Here is a 22,716-nt window from a genome sequence, read left to right on the forward strand (position 1 = left end):
AGAGAGGAAGCCACTGAAGCCAGAAGCCGGAAGCAAGGAAATCTTGGAGAGAATGACCTGTAGACATCATCATTTAGGTTCCAATTACAGAGTTATACCAGATGATGGTGTTCTGCCTTCAGAGTTCAGGTATCATTTTATTGAGGCCTTAATTGGGACATTTTCATGGCCTTAGAATAGTAACTAAGTTAATTAATCCCCATTGTAAAAAGCAATCCATTTATTGTATATTGCATCCCAGGAACTTAAGCAAACCAAACACACACACACACACACATTTACATAATTTTTTATATCAGATACAATAAATTATAGTTATGTTGAGATAAAAAGAAAACATAACCCAAAATAATTTTCATTCACTTATGACACTTTAATAATAGTTTATCTATTCCTATTTGTTCTGATAACTATCTCTAGAAAAAATCATTTAACACTCATTTTTAATTTTTCCTTTCACAGAAAACTGGTAATGAGTATAAAAATGAAAGAGAACATCACGTCAGTAGAATGAGGTGAGCAAGGACACCATATTTAATTTTTAACTAATGTATTCCTCACGGTGTATAAATGTGACACTGTTCTAGTTTGCTAGCTGCACTTAAGAAATGCTGATGAATTTCAGGGTTTCTCTCTCAACTGGAAAAGCACATGGTGAACATGGCAATGACTTCTAGCTTCCTCTCCAGGCCTCTTGCTTCATGAAGCTACCTCAGGGTCATTCTCCTTCATCTCCCAAAGGCTGCTGACTGGTGGATTCTGTAGTTCTGATGTCTCTTCTGTTCTCATGATTCTTGAGCTTTCTCCAAAATGCTTCCTCATTTAAAGAATTCCAGTAAAGTAATGAAGACCCACATGGAATGGGGGGAATCACATCTCCCTCTATTCAAAGGTTAATACCCACAATTGGGTGAGTCACATCACCATGAGGACAACCCAATCAAGTTTCCAAACTATAGTGCCAAATAGGAACTAGAAGAAATGGTTGCTGCCACAAGATTGATTAGGATTAAAACATGGCTTTTCTAGGGTACATAATCCTTTCAAAATGGCATGTTCCACCCTCTGGACCCTAAAAATGACATGTTTTTTTTTCCATATACAAAATACATTAATTCCATCACAGTATCAGAAGTCCTTAAATTATTTCCATAACGATACAAATGTAATACAAGATTTAAACCATTACAAAGTCTCATCAAAGTTAAATGCTGGCATGGTCTGTCCTAGGTCAACATTATCCTCTGGCTCTGGGTGTGTAAAAATTCATTTGCTGCCAACATAAAAAGGAGACACAGTCATAAGATACATATAGCTATTTCAATAGGGAGAGATTGGAGGGAACACAGGGATCACTGGACCCAAGCTGTCTTGAAAACCTGCAGGGCAATGCCCATTCAATTTCAAAGTCTGAAAATCATTTATCTTTGGGGCCTAGAAAGTGGCAGTCCCACCGTTTCCAAGGATGTGTGGAGCAGCTTCCCTCTGTCTGAATGCAAGGGGACTTTTTGGAGACCACCTTTCTCTTAGCTCTACCTTCTTCAAGATCCGGGTTGCAAACAGGCTCTCTGTCATTTCTAGAGAATATGTTCAACCCTCCATGTGGTGGCATCCAGATTCTCCCCAATTTCCCAATGAATGTGTTGCACACTTTTCAAGGTCTGAGGCTGAAGGACATCTTCACTGCACCAAGGTGGAAGGCCCATCTTCTGCCTTTGGGTCAAACTTACGCCCTCCACATATTTGGGTGGGTCTGCTCTCCTGGCCTGAGGATTCTTGACTCTGGAATTTTGCTTCCATAGTTCTGCTTCTGAAATAATTTTACCTTCACATTGTCCCTTTTCTGCACCACCCCCCCTCTGTTGAGACTGGCAGCAATTCCTTTTATACAAGTCCCACAACACTCTTGTTGGCTTTCTATGTAGCAAGCAAGGATTGTGCCCATCAGACAGCAGGAGTTTCCATAAATCCTTCTTGGATAACTCTACTTCCAATCCTGGCATTTTCTGAAATGGCTGACTGATTCCACATTTGGTTAAATTCTCACATGGGGCACTATCCTCTGGGGTCTCCCTTCCTGGAAACCAGGAATTTTCCAGATCATCAATTACTGGGTTTTTCTGTACCCAAGAGTTGAATTCTTATCTTTTTCTTGTCACATTTCATTATAAGCTGCAAGGAGAATCCAGACTGCACTTTCAACATTTAATTTGGAATCCTATTCTGTTAAATTTCCAAGCTTATAGCCTTTTAAATTTGCTTTTCAGCCAAAACCACTCATCAGCTTGCCAGATTCTCTGCCATCTTAAAACATGGTTTGCCTGTCTTACAGTTTGCAATAATACCTGCCTCATTTCTGTCTAGCATGCACATTTGTACCAACAGTCTCTTTAAAGCATTCTAGGCCTTCTCTATGAGGTTCTTCACAAATCTTCCAAAGTCTTTCCCTTATCCCTTTACAAAGCTATTTAAACATGTTTGGTATATGCAAACCACAGAAGCATCCCACTCTTACTACCAAAATCTGTTCTAGTGCTAGCTTCACAAAAGAAATGGTGATGAAGTTCAGTGTTTCTTTCTCAACTGTAAAGGCACATGGAAAATATGGTGACATCTTGTATCTTCCTCTTCATGCCTCTTGCTTCATGATGCACCCCATGGGGCACTCTCCTTCATATCCAAAGCTTACTGACTGATGGATTCTGTAGTTGTTGTGTCTCTGCTGTTCTCATCATTCTTAAGCTTTCTCCAAAATACCTCTTTTAAAAGTTTCAAGTAAAGTATTCAAGGCCCAGCTGGAATGGGTGGGGTCACATCTCCCTCTATTCAAAGGTTGATACCCACAATTGGGTGAGTCACATCTCCATGGAGACAACCCATTCAAGTTTCCAACCTATGGTACTGAATAGGGATTAGAAGAAATGGTTGCTCCCACAAGATTGATTAGGATTAAAACATGGCTTTCCTAGGGTACATAAATCTTTTCAAACTGGTGCAGTGAACGAATACAAATATGCCAAAGAATCCTAAAAGATTTTAATGCATTGGTTTGGTGAGATAATAAGATAGAAGAACTGGATTGCTTTTGTTAAATTTTTTTGTTTTTGGTAATAATTGGTAATGTGTGCTAATGCTTTCTAAGCAAACATGCTTCTGTACATCATATGAAAATAGGTAGAATTATGGGTGCATGGGTGGTTCAGGGATAGAATGTTCACTTTCCATGCAGTAGACTTGGGTTCAATTACTAGACCATGCACCAAAAAAAGGTAGAATTCAGCTTCCAAAATTCCCCATAAGACAAGAGTTAGAAAAGGGACCCATAACTCAAGAATTAGGAATTAGTAATTCTTGAGTTGTCATAGTAATAGAAAATGTAACTTGGCTGGCTAATGAAAATTACTGAGGCATTACTCTCTTCTTTCTTTCAAATACCTACTTGTAAACTTTGGCAGAAAACTGAATGAATGAATATTTGTGAATCACAGTTCATTTATTTCTTTTGGATTCTGATATGTGTTCCTGGAAAAAAATTCCATTTTTTCTCATATGTCATTTTACTGAAACCCTTAAATGAGAATATGTAGTGAAAGATTGCTTTCTATAAGGAAAGTTTTTTGGGTGAGATCACTATATTCAATTTTGAACTATTTTCCCTTATGGTGGGTTTATATAACTAACCTAATACAAAGAATGAATAACATTAATATGTTCAAAGGCTCTACAATATATTAATTATTTGAATGAGCATGTCATATCATAAGACAGTGGGAGTATAGGGGGTTTTTTGTTTGTTGCTTTTGATTGATTTGGTAATATGTGGTAGTGATTTCCAAGCAATGACATTTCTTTATATCATACAAAAATAGCTTTATTCTACTTATAAATACACCTAAAAATGTATTGGCAAATTTATATTTAACTTTTGGGATTCCAGAGCCTTGCATAATTATAGAACAATAATGACATTTGTGCCCAGTGAAAATTCCTAATAAAGGATATGACCATTTTTTTGTCGTATATTTTTATTTGTAAAAGTAGGAGAAAAAATGAATAAACCATCAATATTTGCAGATTATATTTGCTATTTAAATATATTTACTTTCTGATGTGCTTTCCTTTCATCCACATGCCCAGAGACACCTTCACGGCCTTATTTCTTAGCCTGTCTATGATGGGATTCAAGGTTGGGGGTACCATAGTGTAGGACACAGAAATTACAATGTCAAAAATAGAAAAAGATGTTGATGTTGGCCTTAGTAAGCAGTGAAGTTAGTGAAGAGAAATAATACAACCACCAGAAGGTGTGAAAGGCAAGTGGAGCAGGTTCTTAACTGACCTTTTGATGGTATCTTCTTGACATTGGGGGAGTTATAGACAGAGGAAATGACAATGAAATTAACATAGCAAGACTCCACAAACACAGTAATGAAGATGGACACAATTTCTCCTATCAAGTATTTTGAACAAGAAACAACGGATAGCTGGGTGTTCTTTCAGAACTGATTAAACACACTAAACCCAAAGAATAAAAAGAAGGTACCAGCTGTGTGGATCACAGTATTCAGGTTCCTACTCAGCCAACACATAGACACCATCTGCACACACATGCCCATGTTCATGATGACTTCACCTTGCACAGGATGACAAGTGGCAGCATAGCAGTTAAAGTATGTTGTTGTGAATAAGAAAAGCCTTGCAGATGCATTACAAACTGTCAAGAAGACTTGGATGACACAGCCGAGGAAGCAGATGAAGTTGTGGGTCAATGAGTTGAAAACTCCTTGGGGATTTGGGGATTATGATTGAAATGAGTCAGAGATCCAGGAAGCACAAATTCTTCAGGAACAACTGGACAGGGGTGTGAATGTGCTCATATGAAGTTGTGATCATGATAATCAGGACATTCCCCTTCAGGTTCCACAACTAAATGCATAAGAGTACTGAATCTACAGTGTACACATTTTCATTGGTAGAAAATCCAATGACAATTAATTCGAAGTTTCACACCTTCTGGTGGTTGTATTATTTCTCTTCACTAGCTTCACTGCTTACTAAGGCCAACATCAACATCCTTTTCTATTTTTTGACATTGTAATTTCTGTGTCCTGCACTATGGTACTCCCAACCTTGAATTCCATCATAGACAGGCTAAGAAATAAGGTCATGAAGATGGCTCTGGGCATGTGGATAAAAGGAAACCACATCAGAAAGTAAATATATTTCAATATTTACTCACAGTCAACTGTGAGATTGGTCATTACTGCAGTCATAATCAATAAAACATTGAAAAGAGGAATAAAACATCAATATAAAGTTTTTGAATATTTAACCTATAATGGGTGCCTGCATATGGTAATCACACAATCAATTAATCACCTAAAAATTACTCCCATGTGCATCATCTTTGGTTTATTGATCATAGAGCATTTCATTATTCCTTTGTTTTATTGAACCAATTTTGTTTCAGTTCACATAAATCTGTTTGTGTCCAAATATATGGTGTTGAAGATAATAAATGGTGGAATATTTCTATTGCCCTTAGAAAGGCCTTGATACCTTCTTGATAAATCATTTGCCAATTAAAAAATGCTAAATTGTGACTTTGTCTGTCTGTCCCTATATTCTCTCCCATGACTAACACAATCTGAGACTGCACAGCTTCCAACAATGAAAATTATCATAATAATACTGAACTATCACTAACTTTCCTCATCTACTTTGTAAAATGCGTAGCATTATTGCTCTCTCAAGAATGCTATTTAGGGTTGTTGTCTTATTTTGGAAATTTCAAAAAAGGATTTATCAACAGCTGGCTTTTTTATCCTTCTCATCATCTTATAGGCAATTTTTTATACGACACAACCTGGACACTGAAGCTAACAAAAATGTCCAATGTATAAGCTAAAGTTTTGTCCTCTATTTTCACCAAAACATTTACTTTATTATTTTCCATTTCTTGTTTTACAACATCTAATAAAAGAAATAATTCTGCTTTCCTCATGTACTTAATTTTTTCTTTCATTATATCCACACATTATTAAAATGAATAATGCATGATACATTAGCTATACATCTGAAATTTAAAAATTTTATATACCAGATTTCACATTAATTACACTAACTATACACCATCCCTGTGACACTTACCTTTCCAACAAGATTAAATCAAATTATTTAACAGGGGAGAAGTGATGACTCAGAGTTGGAGTTAAATTCACATGATACTAGTCTTATGAAATCGGTCAGTTGGCAATTCTGTTAGCAGTGTCTGGTTGATGGTTCCTATTTGTACATATTTTTTCTTTAATCTCTGTTTTAGCTTGCTCAAAGCTTCTAGAATGCAATATACTCAAAATGGTACAGGTTTTAAAATGGAATTCATTAAGTTACATTTTTACAGCCCTATGGTCATAAAAATGTCCAAACTTTCTGTAAGCCATCTAGAGAAAGATACGTAGACTCAAGAAAGTCTGATATCTATCACATGGTGTGCCATATTGAAGCTGTTGTGTACCCTCAGAAAATTCATGTCCTTAAATCCTCATTCAATATTGTTGGGTGGGATCATTTTGATTAAATTGTTTCCATGGAGATGGGACACGCCTAAATTTACTTGAGATTTTTTGATTAGGTGGGTTCCATGGAGATGGGTCTATATCTATTCAAGGTGGGGTGGCTTACAAAAGTTCTTTAAAAGGGAACCATTTTCAAAACATCTTGTGAGCCCATACAGCCAGAGATCTTTGGAGATTGTGCCAGTTTGAAATGGTTAGGTACCCTAGAAAATCCATGTTTTAATACTGATCCACCTTGTGGAGGCAGCTATTTCTTTTCATCTTTATTCAATACTGTAAGTTGGGAACCTGATTAGATTATCTCCATGGAGATATGGCACATGCATTTGTGGATATTAACCTTTGTCTAGAAGGAGATATGAATCCACCTATTCAAGGTGGATCTTAATTAGTTTACTTGAATTCATTAAAAGAGGTAACATTTTGGAAAGAGGTACAAAGTCATGAGATCCATGAGTGCTGGCTGAGAGCTAACACAGCCAGAGTCCTTTGAGGATGAAGAAGGAAAATGCCCTAGTGGAGATTCATGAAACAAGGAGCCAGGAGAGGAAGGCAGCAGATGTTGCCATGCTTGATGTGTTCCAGTTGAGAGTGAAGCCCTGGATTTCATTGGCCTTTCTTGATGAAGGTAAACTGTTGTTGGTGACTTAATTTGGACATTTTTATAGTCTTGCTTTATTTTGGACATTTTCACTGCCTTAGAACTGTAAATTTGCAACTTAATAGATTTCCTCTTTTAAAAGCCATTCTGTTCCTGGTATCTTGCATTTTGGCAGCTAGCAAACTAGAATGGATCTTGGTACCAGAAAAGTGGGGTGTTTCAGTTTATAAATGCCAAACATGTTGGGATGGTTTTTTATAATGGATAATGGGAAGATTTTGGAGGACTTGTGAGGAGCTTGATAGAGAAGGCCTAGAGTGCTGTGAAGAACCTATTGGTAGAAATGTGGATTCTAAAGGAAGCTCTGACAAGGCTCCAGAGAGAAATGAGTCATGTGTTATTGCAAACTGGAAGTAAGGCAATTTTTATTTTAAAATGACATTTAATCTAGCAAAACTGATCGCTGGCTTTAGATGGAAGGCATATCTTAAAAGACATGAACTTGTATATTTAGCAGAAGATTTTTCCAAATTAAATGTTGGAAGTACAACCTGGTTTCTCCTTGCAGCTTATAGTGAAACATGACAAGACAGGGATAAGATGAGAACTGAACTCTTGGGTACAAGGAATTCATAATTTATGTTCTGGAAAATTCTGGGCTTCCAGAAAGGGAGATAATATGGAATAGTGTCCAAGAGAAGATTTAACCAAATGTGGAACCAGTCAGCCATTTCAGAAAGAGCCAGAATTGGAAATGCAATTATCCAGGAAGGATTTGTGGAAACTTCTTACTGATGGGCATGATCCTTGCTTACTACATAGAAAGCAAGTAAGAGTGCTATGGGATCTGTATATATGGGACTGTTGCCAGTCTCAACTGGGAACCTCAGGAAAGGGATAAAGTGAAAATAAAATGTCTTCAGAGGAAGAATCACAGAGGTTGGGGCTCAAATAAAGAAGACTTGGTCCAGAAGAGCAGCACACCCAAGCACTTGGAGAGGGTGAGTTTGCCCATAAGGCAGAGAGTGGGTTTTCCATCTCCTTGCATTGGAAGAGTTGTTCCACCTCAGGCCTTAGAAATGTTGGAGAACATTCCTTAGGGATTAGGGAGAGCCTGGTTGCTCCACATGGAGGGATTGAGCATAAGTCCCAGAGATGGTACAGAGCCCATGTGCAGCCCAGATGCTTGGGGAGAGTGGAGCTGAGAAAATGTTGGCCTCTCCAATGTCCTCCAATGTTGTATTGAGAAAGATGTGGGCCACTGCATAAACCCTTGGAAAGGGCAGGGCAGCTACTTTCTGAACCCCCAAAGATAAATGACTCTCAGACTTTGAAATAGAATGGATATTGCCCTGCAGGTTTTCAAAACTGCTTGTGTCTGGTGAACCCTCTGTTCCTCCCAACTCCTCACTATTGAAATAGCTGTATATATCCTATGGCTATTTCTCCCTTATATGTTGCCAGCAAATAACTTTTTCTGAGTTTTACATGTCCAGAGCCAGAGGATAATCTTACCTTAGGAAAGACCATGCTTGTTATTAACTTTATACTGGTTTTAAGCTTGTACTATGCTTGTATTGTTACTGAAATGGTTTAAGTATTTCTGAAATTGTGATGGAATTAATGTATTTTGCTTATGGGAAAAAAAACATGTATTTTCTAGGGTCCAGAGGGTGGAATGTGCCATTTTGAAAGAATTATATACCCTAGAAAAGCTGTATTCTAATCCTGGTCATCTTGTGGAGGTAGCCATTTTTTAAAAAAATCCATATTCATCACTGTAGGTTAGAAGCCTGATTAGATTATCTCCATGGAGATGTGACGCACTCATTTGTGTAGAGTGAGATGTGACTTCACCCATTCCAGATTGGTCTTGATTAGTTTACTTGAATCTTTTAAAAGAGGAAACATTTTGGAGAGAGCTACAGGGCTATGAGACCCATGAGAGTTGAGAGCCTATGTAGTCAGTGACCTTTGATGATGAAAAAGAGAAAAGCCCCTGGTGGAGCTTCATAACTCAAGAGGCCTGGAGAGAAAGTTAGCAGACATCACCATGCTCACCATGTACCTTTCCAGTAGAGAGAGAAATCCTGAGCTTCATAAATCTTCCTTGAGTGAAGGTAACCTCTTGTTGGTGCCTTAATTTGGACATTTTTATAGACTTGCTTTAATGGGACATTTTATTACAGCCTTAGAACTGTAAATTTCCAACTTAATAAATTCTTCCTCATAAAAGCCATTCTGCTTCTGGTATATCACCTTCTGGCACCTAGCAAACTATGACAGAGAAGCACAAGGAAAATGCCACTAGCAAATCCTCATGAAGAAGCCAAGGGAGAAAGCTAGCTGATGTTCCTGTCTGCCTTCCCAGCTGAAAGAGGTATCTATTTTAGCATATGCTAATCCTATTTTCCTGGGTTGAATATTTTATTCCAGTGAAGATAATTTAATGAGTTTTAATTTTTGAAAGAAATTAGATTTAACCCAACAACTCCATAAGCAGTGAAATAGTATTACAAATTGGAAGACCAAAACAAACAACAAATATATGATCAATATGAAAAAATTGTAGCCTCTCCCAATATGCTGCTTTGTTTGTGCAACAAAATCTAATTTGAAAATTGATTTTCCTTATATTTTGTATGTTTCTTTTCTCTGCCCCACCAGTAACTTGCAATTGTATTAATGAATCATCCCCCCATGATAATCTCACAGCATTTATATGTAAATGTCTCACTCTCTCTCTTTCTGTATGGCTCTGTCTCCTTCACCCTTTTTTCTTTCTTTCTTTTGATCCTCAATTTGATGATCTTAGAAAATTCTACTTCTGGTGCTTTAGAATTCCACAAGGCTTTGCCACAGCATTAGGTTTTTATTTTTCTTTCTAAGTTGCTTCTCTGGGATTTCTTGGGTCTGGGTCATTTCTTTCTAAATTGATTTCCTTCACTTTGATGAATAATTTTGTAATTTTAAAATAAAATTGCCCTTTCTTTCCTTTCTCTTTGCTTTATCTAGAATTATTTAACTATTGTTTCCTATCATTTGTCTCCAACATTCTAGCTCTCTATTTCTTACCTTTACTCTTTAGGGAATTTACCAACATTTTCTTCCCTATTTCTACCTATGGTTCCATATCTTTTATAATATTTTCAAATATAAAGAATTTTGCCTGCCTTTATGAGGTATTTTTAACCAGTAGTCTTTAGAGGGTTTCTCTTTTTTTTGCCATAAAAGATTTTTCTGCATGTTTGTGTTAATGTTTAATTCTCTTCCTTGCAATATCTCTGCTTATTAAGGTACTCTTACTTCTGTCAATATTATTATTCTTTTGTTCTCTGTGTTTGAAATTATAGAGCATCCACAAACATCTGAGAATCTTCAGCTTCAAATTCATATTTAAGAAGAGGAAGTATATTACAAGTGCAACATGCATGGACCTTGATGAACTGAACTTCAGTGTAAAGGTATGTGAATATATTAAGGGGATTTCAAGGAGTCAGTTACTCTAGAAAAAATATATATGTTGTCCCAGTTAAGTGAAGATTGTTACCAGCATCACATGAAAGTTCTTGAGAATAATTAAAGGTTTCACATTTTATTTTATCTATATTCACTAAAAAATTTCTTTTCTTTGATCTTTCATTCCCATCTACCTTATACAATGCCTTTTATCTCCAGCCTGTTGCTTCTTTGCTTCAATGTCTGCAATCTGTACATTCCATTATTTCTTCCAGGAAGGTAGTAGTCTTTGCTTTTGGGGTAGAGCACATGTGGAATTTTAATCCCTTTGTGTACAAACACTTCTGTCATATAGAGAACATAATGAGTCCCCTCTTTTGTGACTTCTTTCCTCATTTTCTTTGCATTTATGCATATAAAATTTACTCATAATTTAGCCATTCTTTGTCTTTGTGGAGTAAGTAGAGATAAATATTTAAATCTGTTGTTGTAATCCTAATTTTGTTGTGCTAAATTTCATTTGTATTTTTCTTTCTAATGCACAGAAAACATTTTAATATTGCAACTAAATAAAGTAGTGTCCTGATTTGAAAGGATGCATGTACCCTTGAAAAGCCATGTTTTAATCAAAATCCCATTTCATAATGACAGAATAATCCTTATTCAATACTGTATTTAATTAGATTATCTCCCTGGAGATGTAACCCATCAAGAGTGGCTGTTAAACTGGATTAGGGGAATGTGTTTCCACCCATTTGGGTGGGTCTTGACTGGTTTTCTGGAGTCCTATAAAAGAGGAAACATTTTGGAGAATGAGAAATTCAGAGACCTCAGAGAAGAATGACTTAGCTATGAGAAACAGAGAGCCCACAAGCCCGCGCCCTTTGGAGATGAAGTAGGAAAGCATTTCCTGGGGAGCTTCATGAAACAGGAAGCCAGGTGAGAAAGCTAGCAGATGACACCTTGCTCACCAGGTGCCCTTCCAGCCAGGAGAGAAACTGTGATTGTGTTCAAAATGTGCCTTTTCACTTGAGAGAGAAACCTTGAACTTCATCTGTCTTCTTGAACGAAGGGATCTATCCCTGGATGCCTTTGATTGGACATTTCTATAGACGTGCAATTGTGACATTTTCACAGCCTTAGAACTGTAAACTAGCAACTTATTAAATTCTCCTTTTTAAAAGTCATTCCATTTCTGGTATATTGTATTCCAGCAACTGGCAAAATAATATCCAATAAACAATTATTCAATGAATATATCCTTTTATTCTTGAAGAGACAGAGCCTTTATTCATTGAAGACATTTTGAAGAGTATAGGCCATTTATTTTGTAGAATATCCATCAATACAGAATGGTGAGTGGAAGGAAAAAGAAATAAAAAGGAGATAAGAGGTGAGAGCTAGATTGAGGGCCTGCTTGAAAAGGGCAGTGAGCTTCAGTTACAAGTCTACCAGCCTCAAGGTTAGCCACAAAATAAGAACTGAGAATAAATTCTTTTGAAAACACTAATCTCCTGCCCTCTGATTTTTGTGAAAGACCCCTTGTTCCACTTTATTAATGCTGATAGAATGAAATATACAGGAAATCGACTGGCTTTTATAAAGGGGATTTATTAAGTTACAAGTTTACAGTACTAAGGCCATAAAAATGTCCAAACTAAGGCATCCAGAGATAGATACCTTGACCCAGAAGAAAAGCCAAATGGTGTCTAGGATTTCTCTGTCCACTAGGAAGTCAAGTAGCTGGTGCTTGAGGTCCTTGCTCATCATATATTGCATTGTGCTTCTGATTTCGGTAGCTTCCTCTCCAAGCATCTCGAGGCTCTCTCTTAGATTCTCAGTTTTGGCTTTCTCCAAGTTCTGAGTTGTTTAGCATCTCAGAGAAGGCCCCTGGCAATGTTTGTTGGGATCTGGGTTCTAATGACTTTCCAAGCATCTGTGTCAGCACTCCCCAGTATCTGCAAATGTTTGTGTCTGGTCTTCCTCCAAAAACGTTTCTTTGGGTTGGCTCTTTTGAGGATTCTAGCAAACTAAGGTCCACATTGCATGTATGGAGTCAGAACCCCATGGAAATAATCTAATCAAAAGCTCACAGTCACAACTGAGTGGATTACATCTCCAGAGAAACAACCTAACCATAGTTTCCACTCTAAACAATAGGTCTGCCCCTCCAAGATTGAAATATGATTAGAAGGACATGGCTTCTCTTCTGTACATTACAGTTTCAAACCAGTAGTCACCTCTTGGCCATATTCAACAAAAAGAAGAGCAGGAAGCTCGTTGATGCAGTCCAATTTGTTTAGACTCCAGGTAACAAAGAAGACTTGAGAAAGACAAAAGGTAGCTTTGGTGAGGTAAACAAAAATGTCTACACACCAGATATTTATTCCTTTTTCTATCTCCTAATTGAAATGTTTTTCTGTTTCTGAACACATGGATTCACATGTTTTATAGTTTTAAGGAAATGTCAGTCATTTTTCTTCTTTTCTCTATTCTCCATAATAATTAACTTGCTGTATGTTAAATTTTGCACATGTGTGTAAGTGTGTGTATGTGTATGAAATTTCATTCATTTCTCTGTGCAATATTTAGTGTTTTTCAGGTCTATTTACATTTTCATCTTCTATCTTGTATCTTCATTTTTTAGTCTTTTGCTTAACCAATAAACTGCATCAATTTATTCAAGTTCCACATATTTGTCTTTCAAATCTGTGTGGCCAATTATCATCTCCACATTTGTTTTTTGTTAAAACATTTTTAACAAAGTGTTTTCACAATTTTTCAATTTTAAAAGAATTTTTAAGTATGTGGTACAAAGTTTTAATTCAAATTAGAGCAATTTTATTATATATTTATTATATAGACTTCTGGCATATAAAGAAATCTGTTTTCTTGCATTTGTTTGTGTACAGTTCTAAATATACATTGAGAATGCATAAAATAGCTAACATGAAATTTCTTATCCATTTATAAAAATATAAAAAATGAAATCATTCAATAAATCAAAAAGATAAAATCACAATTCAGAAAAATCCTAGGCAATTGTGATAAAATAAATGTAAATCAAAATATTGAGATAAATATAATATTTTATTAACTTTTCAAAATGATGGTAATTTCATTATTTACACAAAATTGACAAAAATGCTAACTCTGAAGGATTTCATAGTACTTATGTAAAGTGTTTAGCATATTTTTCAACATATCTGTCTAATTCAAATGCTGTTTTATTTTAGGTAGTAAAATCATAATAGAGGCATGCATTCAATAAAAAATAGAAATGATTCTGAGGCAGAAAATTAAAAAGTTTAGGCATTTTAAAATAAAATACAAAGCAGTATATGTTTGAAAGCTGTAAGTCCAAAATTAAAATGTTGGCAGCACCACACTTTCTCTTAAAGCTATAGAATTATGGTTGTGGACTTCCAGCATTATATGACTCAAATTCTGCCTTTGCCATATGAATACTTCTCTACCTCTCTTTCCCCGTCTAACAAAATTTATTTTGCTTATAAGACCTCTAGTAATATTACATTAAATACGCACTGATTTAACTTGCCCTCACTTTAAGTAATAGGATCTTTGAAGATCTTAATTACAAATGAATTTTCTTTCAAAGGACGAGGTTTAGAAGATGAACATCTTTGTGTGGGACCTAATTCATTCCACAAAAGAAGGTAAATAAGGCAAAGCAAACACAACTTTTATCTGTATAAATGAATCCAAAATAAAATTTGTAAGAGTTATATAAAACACCCTGTTTTAGTTTGTTAAATCTGAAAGAATGCAATATACAAGAAATGGAATGGCTTTTTAAAAGGAAATTTATTAAGCTGAAAATCTATAATGAAAATTTATTAGGTTGAAAGTTTATAGATCTAAGGCTATAAAAATATCCAAACTAAGGCATCCAGTGAACAGTACCTTGATTCAAGAAAGGCTGATGGGTCTGGAACACCTCTGTCAGCTGGGAAGGCACGTTACTGGCATCTGGTGGAGTCTTCAGCTTCTAATTTCAAGCATCTTCCCTTAGGTTGTTTTCTTTCCTCATCTCCAAAGGTCTCTGACTGCAAGGGTTCTGAAGCTTTCTCCAAAATTCTTCCCTCTTAAAGGCCTCCAGTAGGCAACCCAAACTTGAATGGGTGGAGACACAGCTCCATGGAAACCACCTATTCAAAAGGTCCTACCCACAACTGGGTGTGTCAGATCTCAATGGAAGCAACTTATTCAAAAGATCCCAATGAGCATTACTGAATGGCAATTTAAAAACATCAAGGTTAGTTATAGGCATGAACTGTACCAAGGGAAAATTCTCCTCTAACTCTGGACCTGTAAAACTCAGAAATTTTCTGCTGCCAATTTATAAAGGAGGGATAGTCATAAGGTGCATATTCCCATTTCCATAGGGAGATATTGGAAAGAACACAGTAGACACAGGTCCCAAACAGTTTCAAAAAACCTGCAGGCAAACTCCATTAGGTTTCAAAGACTGAGAATCAATTATCCTCAGGGCTCTAGAAAGTATCAGTCTCACCCTTCCCAAAAGCCTATACAGCAGCCTTTCTCACTCCAAGCCCTGGAATGTGGTATGCTACCTTGTGGGACACTGGAGAGACTAACTTTATCTCAGCTTTACCATCTTCAATTGTCAGGGCAGCACCCCAGCTCTCTGTCCTCTCCTAGGCACATGCTCAACCCCTCAAATCAATGGGGCAGCAACAAGGCTCTTGCTAACTCTCAGAGAACATGCTCCACCCTCTCACAAGCCTGAGGCACCAAAACTCTTGGAGGCAGAGGGCCTGCTTCTGTCTTTGGGGCCAACTCAGCCTCTCCATTGTGGATAGGTCAGTCCACTGTTCTGGACCAAGGTTTCTTTACTTCAGGTTTTAACTTCCATGGTTCTGCTCCTGAACTCAATTTTCCATCAATTTGTCATTTTCTGTCCCTTTCTGTCCATACTGGCATTGTTTCTGAATATACTGATACCACAACATTCTTCTTGGTTTTATATTTAATATGTAAACATCAAAACCATAAGACTATAGTACTTTGTAGAAACCATTCCTGGATAACTCAATCTCCAATTCTGGTTTTCTCTGAAATGGCTGAATGTTTCCAAGTTTGGTTAAATCCTCATGTGGGAAACTTCTACAAGGAACCAGGCAACATTTTCCAGATTTAGTTTGGAAATCCCTTCCACTAAGTACCACAGCTTGCCAAATTAATTTTAACTTCCAGCCCAAATAAGGAAACAATTTGGCTAAATTATCTGCCACTTTAGAACAAGGAACACCTTCCTTAAAGTTTGCAATAACACAATCATCATTTCTGTTTAAGGTCTTATCAGAATCATCCTTTCAGTCCACATTTCTACCAGCATTCTCTTTAAGGCATTGTGGTAGTTAGATTCAGTTGTCAACTTGGCCATGTGAAGGCACCTAGTTCTGTTGCTCTGGACATGAGCCAATGGTATATGAACCTCATCTATTGCTGATTTACATCTGCAGTCGGTTAGGAGGCATGCCTGCTGCAATGAATGATGTTTGACTTAATTGGCTGATGCTTAAATGAGAGAGCCTAACGTAGCACAGCCCAAGAATCTCAGCAAACAAATCTCAGCACTCACAGATTAGCCCAGGCCTTGGGAGATGTAGAAAGAAATCACCCTGGGGAAAGTTGTTGGAACCCAGAGGCCTGGAGGGAAGGCCAGCAGAGACCAATGTGCACCTTCCCACATAAGAAAGAACCTCAGTGGAAAGTTAGCTGCTTTCCCTCTGAAGAACTAACAAAATAAATTCCCTTTTATTAAAAGCCAATCCATCTCTGGTGTGTTGCATTCCAGCAGCTAGTAAACTAGAAGAGGCATACTAGGCCCTCTCTTTCAAACTGTTCACAATTCTTTGGGAATATTTTTCTTATCCATTAAAAAAACATTTAAGAATGCTTGCTATTTGCAAGGTGCAGTAGTGCCACCACTTCCCTGGCACCAAATCTGTTTTAGTTTGTTAAAGCTGCTGGAATGCAATATATGAGAAACGGAATGTATAAACAATTTAGAAAGGAAATTTAGTAGCCACTTTACAGTTCTAATGCTCTAAAAATATCCAAACTGAAGCATCCAGAGAAAGTTACCTTGATTCAGGAAAGGCCAATGGATCTGCCACACTGTGTCAGGTTAGAAGGCCCATGGCTAACATCAGTTGGGGTCTGTGGCTTCTCATTTCAAACCTGTTACTTAAGGTTGTTTTCTTTCTCCATTTCAAAAGGTCTCTGACTGTGTGGGTTCTGAACCTTTCTTCAAAATGCTTCACTCTTAGCAGACTCCAGTATGTAATCACACCTTGAAAGGGTAGGGATACATTTCCATGGAAAACACCTAAATAAAAGGTTCCACCCTTACTGGATGTGTCACAGTTCAATGGAAACAATCTAACTAAATAATTCCACCCACCAGTATTGAATGAGGGTTAAAGAACATGGATATTTTGAGTGCACAACCGTTTCAAGCCAACACAAAACATGTTTTATCACACATGCAGGACAAACAGATATTTTGATATTTATAAAATAAAAATAATCCATTCTTAGCATGTATTTTGGATTATTTTTATGGTAGATATTTCTGATATTATTATGTCTTATCACCAATTATTATTAATCAATTAATTTTATTTCAAATTTTATGGACGTTTTGAGGTTTATCCTTGTTGTACAAAATATCAGAACTGCATTTTGATGCCAGAAAGGTATATGTTGAAACATTTTGTTGAGTAAAATAAGCCAGAAACAAAAGAACTATTATTGTATGATTCTATTTTTATGAAATGTCAAGAATGAGAAATTCATAAAGATTGAAAGTAAGTTAAAGTTTACCAAGAGGCAAGAGAGCATGAAAAATATTTGAAACATCTACAAATTTATTGGTTTTGTTCCATTATTTCTGGGCTACTCCTAACAAAGTAAAATATACTTCATTTTTGTGCACATTTCCATGAGTATTCACCAAATACTACCACAAAAATCAGAATACAGAAAAGTTCCATCACTCCAAATAATTCCTTGATGCTGTTACATGAGAGATGTCAAACTCTCATCAGTCTTACCTCCAGTAGTGACAGATCAATTCTGTAATTTCAACCTCTTCAGCAAGTCATATACATGATATCAAACTGTAAACCAGATATAGAACTCTTGATTGATAGTTTTTCTTTCAGTGTATTAAATATATTGTCCCATTGTTTTTTGCCTCCATGCTTTTTGCTGAGAGAGCCACACTTAGTCGTACCATGATTTTCTTGTATTGAAAGGGAAAATGTATGTGCTTTTCTCCTGCTGTTTTCAGAATTCTCTATCTTTACTTTATCCATCTGATTATTAAGTGTCTAGGCATAGGTCTATTTAAATCTATTCTGTTTAGGGTATGCTGCATTTCTTGGACCAGTAGTATTAGGTCAATTATAAGAGTTGGGAAAATTTCATTGATTATCTCCTCCATTTTTCTTTCTGCCCACTTTCCTCTCTCTTCTCCTTATGAAAACTTCATAGCCTGTATATTCATGCACTTCATATTGTCATTCTGTTCCCTAAGAACCTGCTCAAAATTTTCCATTTTTCCCTATCTTATTTTGTGTGTACAATTTCAGATATCTTGTCTTCTGGTTCACTATTCCTTTGTTCTGCCTCTTAAAATCTGCTGCTATATGTCTACATTTTGCTTTTAATCACTTATATGTTTTCTTTCATTCCCATAAGTTCTGCCATCAGTCTTTTCAAGCGCTCAAGTTCTTCAGTATGGACACCTTGTGTTTTCTTTATAACCTTCATGTGTTTTTCCTATTTTCCTTCAACTCATTGAATTGATTTCGAAGATATGTTCTAGCATCATTAAATATTTATTTCAATTCATGAATCTCAGGTGAGGGGTTAGCTTGTTCCTTTGGTTGGGATAGATCTTCATTTTTACTACTATAAGTTATGACTTTTTGTTGGTGTCAATGTATCTGATTTTCATGTTTAGTTTATTATAGAGGTCATTTTATTTCTTTTGTCTGGGATTTTCCTATTGGTCAGGTTTGATCTCCATCTGTTCATCTCTCTCACCAGCCAGTTTCAGTTTTGTTCTTCTACTCAGTCACTTCCAGAACCAGCGTGTACAGTGTTTAGCCTCAGGGATGGGAGCAGACACTAAGCACTACAGCAATGTCTCTGTGGGAATAAGAAGCCTGCTTTCTCCCATTGTTGCTCTGTTTACCATCATCCTCAAGACCTAGGATTGTTTAAGGTCACTGCATTAATAGTTGGGTCATCCATGTTTATCAGCCAAAGCAGTATTGGGTTCCCATGCAGTGGGTATAGATCTGTTCTAGTCAGTCTGAAATAATGTTGGGGGTAGTCTCTCAAAAATTCATTCAATTCTTTTGCATTTTATGCTCTGCTCATTGGACAGCATTGTTCAATAACTTTATTTCTTTATATGCTGTATGACAGGGTCACATTTCTTTCTTTTCCCATGTGAGTATCCTCTTATTGCAGCATCATTTGTTGAATTTTTGTTTTTGTTTGATTTTTCACTTGTTTGCTTGTTTGTTTTGGGGAAAGTGCATGGAGTAGGAATCGAACCCTGGTCTTCCAAATGGCAGGTGAGAATTCTACCACTAAACTACCCTTGTACCTCCCTATTCAGTGACATAACCATCCTTCTAGCTGTGTACCTTCAGAGCACAGGCTGCACTTCATCAGGTCAGGCTCACTGCAGGTATCATTTCTCTCATTTTCTCAGCAAAAATCTGCCTCAATATGTGTATGTGTCCTCTAATTTATATGTGTTGGAGTATACCCTCAGTTGCCCCAGTCTTTAGCCTTCCCCCATTCAGGGAGCAGATCTCTCACTGCTGCTTCTCACAGGAGTGGGGTGAGGACATTCAGACCTGGGACTGAAATTTCAGCTTCTGTACACATTTTCTCAGACTGTCTGTCTCTCACTGACCTGGGACTTGAAATGTTCTCCCCTGATCCCAGCTCTCCAATAGGTGAGGATCTATCCTACTGCTGTGAGAGAGCACATATTCTGTGTTCCCAGAGGGAGTGGTCCCAGCTGTAGTTTCTCTTCCTATCCCAAATTGTGTGACTGAGGAGGAGGAGAGAGGACTAGTGTCCAGGACAGAAATCTCCTACTTTATATTCTTCTATTTCAATCAGGATTTGTAGGTTCTCTCATTAGACCATATCCCCCTCCAGATTTCTGAACAAATCAGAATTGTTCTTTTTTAACATTGAAACTCTTGGAGAGATTTTTAGTAATTGTTTATGTTGCCATGTTGATGATGTCACAAAATTGCATATTTCATCCTGTATCTGTCCCAAATTATTGCTCAAATCAATAGATCATTCATTTACTTGATGTGTGGTATTTAAGCACAAGAAAGAACATTTTATTTATCAATAAATGAAACAATAATTTTGTGATTGTTACTGGGTTCAGATAATGGTTGTTTTGTAATTATATACAAATGTTATAAAAAGAAATGCAATAACCAATAAAAGAAGACCCATCTGATGATCTGCTTCTGTGAGGATAGTATCCAAATGTTTATTTAGAAAGCATAAATAACTACCTAGTCAGGACTACTTGGTAACTGTGCCCAGCTCCATCAGTTACCAAATGTGTGACTTGGTAGATGTTCATTATTCTTTAAGTGCACAAATATTCAAATGAAAATAATGGAAATGGCAATATTAGATGTCTCACAGAATTTATATTGTGAAGGTATATTGACTATTTCCAAGCAAAGAAATCAGACACCAAGCATAAAATCATCAACATCACTAACAAGATCATTGTTCTCAATACAAGACATACTTTTGTCCTCCATTTCCAGTTTTACCAGAAGAACAGAAAGAGAAAAATGAATCCTGGAGATAAAGAATCATAAGTAGAAAGAGAAGTAAGCAATCAAGGATATGTGTTAAAATTGATGTGGAACCTGGAAAAACATATGTCTTTTTTATGAAAGAAAATAAAGAACTGTAAAAGAGAAAAGAGAGAAGGAAATATCTCAGAGAATAGGAAAAAGAAAGGGAAGAAGAGTGAAAGGAATGACAGTGGAAGGAAGGAAAAGTACAAGCATAAATAAAAATGCTATTGTGTCCTATGCAAAATGAATTAAAATTCAGAAGCAAATTTAAATTGAGAACGAATAAAATTAATGCTATTAGAATAACAGGTAAAATTAAAAGCATCCCATACAGCTCTAAGAAGAAATGCATGTAAATATATTTTTGTAAAACTAAAATTAGAAATACAAAATGTAGAGAATAAAGGAAACATGACCTCTGATAATATTGATGTTTCTTTACATGTGACCCTAATAAATTCTTATTTCTCAACTTGCCCTGTATAGTGAGTGCCATTTGCCTTGCATTATCATTAATCTTAAAATTGTCATCATATTGGGTGGGCCACTGTGGCTCAGCAGAAGAGTTCTCACCTGCCATGCTGGAGACCTGGGTTTGATTCCCAGTGCCTGCCCTTGCAAAAAAAGTCATTGTATTAGTTAGGGTTCTCTAGAGGAACAGAATCAACAGGAAATATTTATAAAAAATTTTTATATGAATTTTTATTCATATAAGTGTCTCACGTAACCATGGGAATGTACAGCCCAAAATCCATTGGGCAGACTATGAAGCTGATGATTCTAATGGAGGGTCTGGATGAACTCCACAGAAGAGGCTCACCAGCCAAAGCAGGAAGAGAACCTGTCTCTTTTAAGAATCTTCTTAAAAGGTTTCCAGTGATTAGATTAAGCATCACTCATTAAAGAAGACATGCTTCTCGGCTAATTACAAATGGAATCAGCTGTGGATGTAGCTGATGTGATCATGACTTAAGTCTATGAAATGTCCTCATAGCAAAAGACAGGCCAGCACTTGCCCAACCAAACAGGTACCACCACTTGGCTAAGTTTATACATGAAACTGACCATGACAGTTATCATATGATAAATGATTGGTGACACCTATTAAAAGTATATTCTTGTCATAAATTATATTAAAGGCTGTTCTGAATATATTATTTTTAAAGTAGAAAAAGAATTAATTATGTTACACAACTTAGCTCCCTGAGCTGATAAAAATCTTTGACTAAACAAAAAATACAAAAATAAAATCACAACATATACATTATATGTTGTAACATTATAACTATTTCAAAAATAAAATTAGAAGAGTGCAACTAGGAGCTGTAATAGGAATACAAAAATCTTTATAGTCTCATAAAATCACCCCAAATAGGAGACAGTTTTTTGATGGTGAAGATGAACGAGAAATAAACCGTACTCTTCAAATGTAGAATCTGTTGATAGGAAATAAGTAACTTGAATTTTCGCTGGACAGGAAAATGTCAAAGCATTCATAAAAATTCAGATTCATTTAATATTACAAGTTTTTTGAAGTTTACTGAGGAGTAATAATGGAATATAGATATTTAATAATTATTTTTAAATTTTAATAATTTAAGTTGATTCTTATAAAACAAGTAATTTTATACATGTTTAGCTTTAATTAGTGTGTTACTTAGGAATAGCAAGTGAACAATATCTGTGTGCTGGTTTGAAAGGATGTATGCACCCTCAAAAAGTCCTGTTTTAATCAAAATCCCATTTTATAAAAGTAGAATAATACCTATTCAATACTGTATGTTTGAAACTGTAATCAGATCATCTCCCTGGATGATGTGATTTAGTCGAATGGCTGTTAAACTGGATTAGGTGATGACATGTCTCAACCCATTTGGGTGGGTCTTGATTGATTTACTGGAGTCTTATAAAATGGGAAACATTTTGGAGAATGGGAGAATCAGAGAGAGTAGAGGATGCTGCAGTGCCACGAAGCAGAGAGTCAACCAGGCAGCAACGTTTGGAGATGAAGACGGAAAATGCTTCCTGGGGAGCTTCATGAAACTAGAAGCCAAGAGAGAAAGCTAGCAGACAATGCTGTGTTTGCTGCATGCCCTTGCAGCTGAGAGAGAAGCCCTGACTGTGTTCACCATGTGCCCTTCCACTTGAAAGCCTTCAGGTAATG

At 36.4% G+C, this 22,716-nt stretch overlaps 1 protein-coding gene across 6 annotated transcripts in view; it reads left to right on the forward strand.

Annotated features, from left to right (window-relative positions):
* Positions 1 to 22,716, forward strand: part of LOC143646803 (uncharacterized) — a 168,994-nt gene that overhangs the window by 127,787 nt on the left and 18,491 nt on the right. For 4 of the 6 annotated variants that reach the window (XM_077116159.1, XM_077116157.1, XM_077116158.1 and 1 more), the window contains 3 exons: positions 463 to 515; positions 9,453 to 9,559; positions 10,533 to 10,643. In XM_077116159.1, the coding sequence (XP_076972274.1) occupies positions 10,611 to 10,643 (33 nt within the window). In that variant the 5' untranslated portion in view covers positions 463 to 515; positions 9,453 to 9,559; positions 10,533 to 10,610. Of the gene's footprint in view, positions 1 to 462; positions 516 to 9,452; positions 9,560 to 10,532; positions 10,644 to 12,798; positions 12,974 to 22,716 lie in introns of those variants that run through there. The other 2 variants (XR_013157636.1, XR_013157637.1) reach the window with 2 other exon arrangements.

The sequence above is a fragment of the Tamandua tetradactyla genome, chromosome 9, assembly GCF_023851605.1.
Source record: "Tamandua tetradactyla isolate mTamTet1 chromosome 9, mTamTet1.pri, whole genome shotgun sequence".
Lineage (NCBI taxonomy): Eukaryota > Metazoa > Chordata > Mammalia > Pilosa > Myrmecophagidae > Tamandua > Tamandua tetradactyla.